The 9,043-nt window shown below is 43.1% G+C and overlaps 1 protein-coding gene across 2 annotated transcripts in view; it reads right to left on the bottom strand.

The window, feature by feature from the left end:
• Positions 1-9,043, bottom strand: part of LOC101855501 (ensconsin) — a 111,503-nt gene that overhangs the window by 93,661 nt on the left and 8,799 nt on the right. The window contains exon 1 of one of the 2 annotated variants that reach the window (XM_013084208.2): positions 6,485-6,813. The exons of the other annotated variant lie outside the window; for it this stretch is intronic. Coding sequence (XP_012939662.1) covers positions 6,485-6,524 — 40 coding nt within the window. The 5' untranslated portion in view covers positions 6,525-6,813. Of the gene's footprint in view, positions 1-6,484; positions 6,814-9,043 lie in introns of those variants that run through there. 2 annotated transcript variants of the gene reach the window in all.

Below are 9,043 nucleotides of genomic sequence, written 5' to 3'. Positions count from 1 at the left end.
TTTTTAAATCCATTACGTTGGTGCATTTTCAATGCTCTGAGTTGTGACAATCATGATTCGATCGAAAAAGCAGTGGTCGTATATTAGTTTGAAAGCGCAAGACGGCATATTTATTTATTTGAGTTGAGAGAAGCACATCAACACAACAAGTTGCTTTGGGGAAAGGGGGATGGCACAGATAGACAGAAGCAAAAGAGGGAAAGGGGGAAAAGTATACACTACCACTACCAGTGGCGCCGTCCCTTACCCACCCCGAGGTAGTAACCTGTATGACTATTATTAAACACCCGCAATAATGCCACATCAATCTGCTCGCACTGTCTCACGGACGCCCAGTTATTACGTCCACAACTCTGCACATCATAAAGTATATTATGAACAACATAAAAATATATAAAAGCAATGTAGCAAAGCAGGGCAATATCTTAGGAGAGTATTGCGTCTCGGCCGGCTTGACAACGAATTACTATCCGTGAAACTAACACATCATGTACCCTCGTACTCGTTCGTACACGCACTGACATTTTCCCCGAGCAGAAAGCGTGAATACCCATTTTGTTTCGCATACATTTGTAGTTCTAGGCTAGTTCAGCACCTGGGCGAACAACTTATTATTGCTCACTGCGCAGCCAGCTGGCGACACATCGCCTATCTCCCTTTGTTTCTTATAGTATTGCACTAAAGTCATAGTAAAGCATAACTTTGATGAATGCATTTTGTTTTGAATTGCACGTGAGTCAAAGAACAGAGCAAACTCACCTTTTCACATCATTTTCATTTCCCCTATGTGAACTGTAGTACACAGACAGAATCAGCAGAGGTAAAACAAAAAATTCGATTTCCCCGTTCAGGTAGAGTGTTGAGGCTGCTGGGTGAAATGAATTTCTCGCATGTGTGTGCAAGATGCAAGCTGGCGATTATTCCCTCACCACACACAGCTGTTACACACGGAGCCTAACGGATCATACACAAGAGCAGGCTACCCGTACAGTTTTCCTTGAAACTATTATTATCGCCTCCCTATAGCTTACAGTGGAGCACAAAACCTTATAACGCTTCTACAGCCGATATCAAGAAGATAGACCAGCGCTCAAGTTAGTTCAAAGCTCTACTTCCAGTGGTTAAAAAATGTTTATGTTATGATTCATAAACCGTTCGTCACACAAGGTTGCACAACTTCAAACATAACAAAAATTAAATAATGTATGGCAACATAGATCCAGGATGATGAAGCACACAGAACAAACAGACAGCAAGCCTCCTCTAAAACTACAACTGATCTCGAGTCATCCGAAACAAATCGGTCGAGGTAGTCACGAGATCTGCTCTGGAGAAAAAGAAAAAAAAATCAAGCAGCTACGTGCTGGCTGAACCATACAAGACGTTAGAGAACAAAACGCAAGAGGCCAATCCAAATGAACGTTCACGCAATGCACACACATTCACTCAGGAACGCCTTGCCAAGGCTCGACAAGCAAACACCTGCCTTCACTCACCGCCACTTATTCATCATTTACGTGGGGCAAAAGGTGGGTGATGGGGGTGACAGAGGTAAGTCGCAGGAACAAAGACTGTCATCGTCAGGAGTCAGAATGGGACAGAAACTGAGAGACTGTGGGAGTGTGTGCGGTAACAAAGACACGTCCATCGCACGAGACACAAAAATGAATGGCAACACACACACAGGCGGGTCGCATCTATTTGCCCGAGTGCAAGAGAATAATTTTTTTTTTAAAGAACAGAGCGGACTGCCAAGGGCTGCTGCTGAGCTGGCTGTGGTGGGCAAAGGGGAACGGCCCCCCGTGAAACTATAGCCCAGTATTACTTGAAACGTAAACTGGTGGAGATAGAGAGAGGGGGGGAGACGAGCATGAAAGAGAGAGAGAAGGAGAGAGAAACAGAGGGAGTGAGAGAGATAGAGAGATAGTGAGAGGGGAAAGAGGGGGGTGGAGAAGAGAGAGAGAGAGAGAGAGAGAGAGAGAGAGAGAGAGAGAGAGAGAGAGAGAGAGAGAGAGAGAGAGAGAGAGAGAGAGAGAGAGAGAGAGAGAGAGAGAGAGAGAGAGAGAGAGAGAGCTGTGAACGGGAAATCCCCACGACAGGAATGTGATGCGCTATTTATCTTGTCTTACAGTACAAACGGCCACAGGAAGAGGTGTGCTTGCATCCACCGTGCGCGCGGACACAAGTGTGTGTCTCCTGCCAACTCTTACGCCATATACTTTCTCTTGTCTGTTCTTCATCTTCTTCGTGCTCTATGTGTGTGTGTGTGTGTGTGTGTGTGTGTGTGTATGTGTGTACGTGTAGGTGTGTGTGTGTGTGTGTGTGTGTGTGTGTGTGTGTGTGTGTGTGTGTGTGTGTGTGTGTGTGTGTGTGTGTGTGCGCGTGTGTCTGTGTGTGCCTGTGTGTTTGGGAGGTGGGGATGTCGACCATGCTTAATGACACACTTTACATATTTCCGATTCAAAAGAAAATGGGTAGATTTCTTGGAGGTGCAAATAACCAAATCAACACGCGACACGTTAGTAAGTCTAAAACAACAATCCATCTCTGGAGATGTAGCTAAGTACACAGACTACAATAAAATACATGATGACATGATGGTTATCGTATAGAAAGACATTATATTTATACAACAAGCATCTTTCAACCCGGCTCAGGGAAAAGAAAGACATTAAAACCATTCCAGTGGTTGACAAAGGACGGAACACATGATCTACCACAGACCTCTCCACCCCACTGGACCCGTGAGCCGACGCTAACGCCCATGGGAAAAGGGTGACATTACGACTGTCTTATCACGATAGAACGCAGCAGGGATGGAAGTGGGAGTAGGGGAACTTAGGGAGGATATTTAAAAAAGTCGAGTTTACCATTCGCTTCTAACAACACAACAAAGAGCACATGTCTAAGTAAGAGACAATGAAAGTGCACACAGCCCTATACAGGGCCATCTGAAACCCGCATAAAGCTAAGCTTTGAGTACCGTACAGAGAAGTATATAGACACGATAACAAAGATCTTTTAATATAGGGAAAAGTTAGTTAGGTTTTCTATTTTAAAGTAATCGTAGATGTTTTACAACCCTGCCGACGAGAAAAAAAGACAAATACATAGAAACAACAGACAGAAAGAAAAACACATCAGCTACCAATGGCGTCCTTCATCCACCCGCAAAGTAAAGAGAAAAAGATGTAAGCGACAAAAAGGGTCAAAGTGAACAAGATATAATAAGAGTGGCACATGGAAAAATAATGGTCGACGTTGTAAACGTTTTACGCCACCATTGACCCTATTTGGGGAGTGGGCGCTATAAAAATGTTTAAAAAATGTAATTATCATATTACATCATTTAGGAGGCATGTTGCATTTGGCTGTCTGTCAAGAGTCGGTCTGAGCGGAGAGGAATACGATGTTCTAGAAGAGAGACGAGGATGTTCGATAAAAAAAACTGTCCCCAAACAGGAATCTTACTCACGTCTTCGGCGTGCAACAGCCATCACAAAGATAATAATACATGGCAGAGCAATAAAGAGCTCAAAGAATCCTTCCACCAGAAACTCCCCCATGCCGTTAAAAGCTTCAAATAAAGTATATAATTGTTCATAGCCTTGTGCAATTTTGTCAGGAATGCAACCAGGTCAGGAGTTTAAAAGGCTGCTTTTGATTTATTTTTATATCAAAGCCACGAAAAGGTTTTTTTTTTTTAAATAAAAAAAAGAGGCGCTTTGATGATTAAAAGTATAAAAATCTCCCCCCAGCATCCGCCAACCATCCGCTCACTCACATGGAATGAAAAAATGTCCAGCTAGAGGAATGGCGAGGAAAGAAGAGCATGCAGGCAATGACGAAGGACACAACCCGTGGACGTTACAACGGAAGAATCCAGGGCCGTGACTGCTTGTTGGTTCCGCCATTCGCCGCATTCTGACAAAAATTTGAGCAAAGAATACACAACTTCGTGAAATAGTGGAGAGAAATGGAAAAACTGTGACGGACGGACAAACCTGCTCAATGTCAGCTATCTTCCTCCCTTGCTTTGCTTAAGCAGGTCATAACATAAAGGTCGGCTGGTTTGGCTAGATAGAGGTTTTAAGGCACTTGCAAAACTTCAGGTCATGTAGGTGCCGAAGAGAAAAACTAAAAGAGAATAACAAACATCAAAAGGAGGGTAGCAAAAGACGACAGTGAATATTGACAGAAGTAGCACACCACACCAGAGCGCCCACCAACCGCTCGCTAAAGGTCGGCTTAGTGCCGTTATGCTACGAATGTAACCTTTAGTGACCCGTGCGTCATGAAGGCAAACACTATCTTCCTCGAGCTAACACTCGTGACAGAACTAGAAGAATCTTCCCATTTCCTTTATACACGGGGCGCGAGCGCCCTTTGGCTGGGGGGACCTTTGCCAAACACATGCAAAGGAAGTGTTTGGTTTATGTTTTGAGTTTAACATTTTACCAAAAAGCTAGATCTATATACGAATAATAATTTAAAAAACAACCAACATATTTCGACGGCACTTGAGAGGTGCACCCCCTTCCCCGTAAAAAGACAACCAAAGTGCAAACGCAAGTCTGAACAAGTTTATAAAAACGTGAAAAGGGCAAGTAGGAAAGGTGGACACTCATACATGCGTCGAAAGTCGACACAAAAAACAGTTTACTAAACAGAAAACACTATAATAGACGAGATATTATAATCTCCCTTGAGAAACCCATGGGCATTTGGCAAAGGGCACGCCTGAACCCCAGCACACAGACCTCGAGTCACGCGAGTAAGAGGCAGAACAGTAAAAAGACAAAGCGGGGAAAGGGGCTCGGCGTCATAATATGCATGAAATCTATAAAGAAAAAGAAGAAAAAGAGAAGAGAGAGAGAGAGAGAGAGAGAGAGAGAGAGAGAGAGAGAGAGAGAAGAAACGTAAGCCACGAAGAAGGGAAGAGGCGGGTGAGAGATGCAACATGAGCGAGAGTGAATCACGTAGTGTAAAGCCTGCGCCGGCATAGCGGAGCAGAAGAATAGATAGTGAGCGTCGTGCCACCCGCGGGCGCGCTGGGAAGCGGTCACTTACTAAACGCCAACAGGCAACAATGTAAACGGTTTGGCCCCTGATCGCATTATACACAAAATGTTTATTATTATACTATGTGGCGTATGCCTCAGTGCAAAGAAGTAAAGTTTGAAGGGCAAAGGTCTAGTAGGAGGTCTGTCTCTTTCAAAATTAGTCAAACTCGCCTACCCCCATGTTAACCCTACAGACAGTTCCTCTAAATTTGGGAAGAGACTTTTTAAAGGTAGCACTACCACAATTACTTTTTTTTTTTAAAGGAGAAAAACTCTCTCTCTCTCTCTCTCTCTCTCTCTCTCTCTCTCTCTCTTCTCTCTCTCTCTCTCTCTCTCTCTCTCTCTCCACTTTTGCTTGTTTGAGTAAAAAGAAGCACATCTACACAACAATAGTCACTTAGTGATGGAAAACAAAAACAGGTAAGATCAGTACATTTTGAAGACTGACCACATCTAAATCTTTTCTTTTTAGTACAGAGGGGCACATCGACATAATAATAGTCATTTAATTTGGTGCCGAGAAAAAAGTAAGACAGATAGCGCAAAAAGTAGGACCAGTGGCGCCCTCCAGCCACCCAATACCTCTCTTTCTCCTTCCACAAATCCCTGCTAAGATAGAATATCATTTTCAAGACTGAACAATTCAAAATCTATTTGAGGAAGAAAAAAAGAGAAGCACATAGATACAATAAAGTTCATTCATGTGAACTAAGACAGTCTATATATTACATAATAGGGAGAAAGAAGAAAAATATGAACTACCAGTGGCACCTTATTTCTATCCACATGGTCAAAACCTAGTACTTTATCTCTGAGTGTATGCTTTGAGGAAGCGGTCACTCACACTGACAATGGTAACAAACTTGGCGCTAGGCTCATGATTAGTATAAAATAAAGTGTAAAGGAATGGGGGTTCATAGTTTGGGAGGAAAAGGAAGGGGGGAAAGGGGGGGGGGGGAGGGGGACGTTTAGGCAGCGTTACTGTAATACTGACACAACGCTCTCCTCTTACATAGATTCCGTTGTAAGTACAACACATTTTAAAAGACAATAAAAGAGAAAATTTAAATCTGGTGCGCATGGCATGTTCGTTAAACTAGCTAAAGGTTATTTTTTAAAATAATTTATGAATGAAGCGCATGGCGCCTCGACATCACATTACCGTGAAATAGCCCGTGCAAATACTATTCAGAACGGGGTGCACTCTGCTTTCGGGACAGACATCGGAACAAATTCACAACGCATCACTGTACGCACGATAAACACACGTGATATGAATAATTTAAAAAAGCAACAACAACCAACATTAACGACAGCATCTCTGTGGAACCGTGCAGTTTGCCACTGTTTGAACAATGCAGCCTGGCTGTTATCAGAACAAACGAGCAAAACAAATGTTCAGAGTCCATAAGTAGGCCCACCTTGGAAATGCTCTGCTTCGCTGCTTACTAAGATATCCATCTTGAGTGTGATGCCTCCAAATGTGAATAAGCGGTGTCATGTGAAGATCTGCACGTAGTACTAGTAGTAGTAGTCGTATAGTAGTCAGTAGTAATAATAGGGGAACTCAGTCCATACAAATCCGACATCAACAACTTGTACCATAATAATCTTTTTGCAGCCCAGTCGTTCTGGTGCACAGCGAGTCCTCGTCGTCCCAAACATTACACCTATATTTCATATAGCTCAGCATTACAACGGATAGTGTTACGGGGATTATAAGCCCTCGCGGGCGGACAGACTGACCCCCACTCGCACGAAGACAGGGCCCACACAGCTCTATATCGCATCAAATAGGAGAGGGACGTTTTTATGTGCTAAAATATATACCTAAGTAAGATTTATAAGCTATATACGAGCAGCAGCTGGTATTGATTCCAATCGTTTGGTGAGTCACCGCGCACCACGTGCCTGTTGTTTGTAATGAGACGGACGAGTCAGGCGATATCGTTTGACTCTATACATCAAGTCGGTGACTCGGTAGCTACACAATAATAGTACAGAGAGCAAAGATTCACAGGTTGAGCTATATATTCATGTCGTCAGTACAGTAATTTATCACGCTAAACAAATAATGTTTCTTAGTATGAATATTAACATGACGTTTAGTCAAAAACGCAATATGTATCCTTAAAAAGGTGAAAATGCGACCTGCTTCATCATTTATTTGCTGGACAGTCCCGCTCTGACAAGATGAGAGATGCCATGCGAAACTCACGGCGCTCTCATCGTGAAGTCTATGTTCATAATTATCTACGATGTAAATGAATGAGTTCAATTTTGACGTGCTGACGTATTCGCGAGTCTGACTCAGGTCATGAAAAGAGATCGGGTGTTAGGTTGTAAAAGGCTCACCAATTTTGTTCGTGGATCATCGCTCCAATGAAGCAAACGGTTTAGCGAACTGGATCAATACCAAACAGAAAACAGGGAGCAAGCAGAGGGCAGAAAAGGGGGTGGGTTGGGTTGGGTTGGGGGTGGGGGGAGGGGGGTTACAGTATCATGTTCAGAACAAGAGGGGAGCAGCAGAACAATAAGAGATACGAACGAAGAACAACGAGCGTTTATTTGTGTTTCTGCATGAACATGCCCGCAGGAACGGGTGAACGTGCTCGAGGCCCCGACAAAATGTCCATAGAGGCAGAAAGAAAAAAAAACGACGTGCCCAAGGACTAACTGTTTGAGTTCAGTTTTAGTAAGAGTTTTACAGTACATGCAATACAATCAGGTCATATCAGTGCCGCAGATTATGTGTTACTTGAGTGTAACATACAAACAAAGATGGGGGGAGGGAGGAGGGATGAGGACGATATGTGTCTGATAGGAAAGAAGGAACAAACCACATCCGCCATCGACCCAACGACTGGCTGTGTTACACATGAACCCACATATCATACGTGAAAATAAGCGAAGTTGACATGTACATGCACTCTATATAAAAGTTTGAGAACAAAAATAAGCACATTGGTACAATAAAAAACATGCAGTGCTGGAAAGAGAAAAACCGGTAAACATAAACCACACAGAGGAAGACCTGTAGACACTACTAAAAAAAGAATGAGATAGTAAAAAAATCTAAAAGAAGAACCTACCATAGGCACCCTCCAAATTACCGAAGGCAGTTTTTTTCCCTTCCTTTCCCCCCCTTTTGTTTGAAGCAAGGACACTATAGAGCCAAAAAGTAACTCTAGTCCGTTCAACCAAACAATTTTTCACCCCCACTTCTTGACAAGACATTGTTTGGTAGCAAGTCTCCGGTTACCACACCAGCTGGCCCCTTTCAACAGTTGAGAAGACATTGAGAAAGATTAGACGGCGCTACACATTTTTCCACATCTGCTGTCTCAGTGCGTTTACCGTTACCTTGGCCTTTCCCCCCACAGCAAATGGCCTTAATCTCATAAAAGTATTTCTGTTTGCTCGAATTAATCTCAAATATAAAGCCCATCCGGCAGCTTCAAATCCCATTTGGACCAGTTTGAAAATCAAAATCTTCCCTGGGAAACTCAAGAAATACCATTACCAGTATGGATTGGCAAGGCAACATCAAACGCCATGGACGACTTACGCGAATTGAACTCATACAACCCCCCAATCTCCCCCAGTGTAAATAAAAAAACACGTCCTTGTTCGTGTAACGTGCATTTTATCCTTTTTCATTGACTCTTGGCTCTACCGTCTCCCGTAATTGATTGTAAATAACGCATAAAACGATTTAACCAGGGCGTCAGTTTCCAGAAACAATAATAAAAATAATTCGTTTCATTGATCGACGGGATCAAATTTTTAACAGCAATATGGGGCCGATTTAAAAATGCGTCGTTACTCTGTGGGTATGCAGCAGACTGATGGCGGCCGATAGATAGAGTTCCGTAGCTCGAAGAGTGACTTTTTGTTGTACAAGCAGTAAATCTTTTCCGACCCAACCACATTTTAATTTAGTTTGATCACTCACGAGACGGGCTAGGGACAGACTTAAC

The sequence above is a fragment of the Aplysia californica genome, unplaced genomic scaffold (genome assembly GCF_000002075.1).
Source record: "Aplysia californica isolate F4 #8 unplaced genomic scaffold, AplCal3.0 scaffold00278, whole genome shotgun sequence".
Classification (NCBI taxonomy): domain Eukaryota; kingdom Metazoa; phylum Mollusca; class Gastropoda; order Aplysiida; family Aplysiidae; genus Aplysia; species Aplysia californica.
The sequence above is the reverse complement of the archived record's forward strand: the minus strand, read 5'-3'. Positions and strand labels throughout refer to the sequence as shown.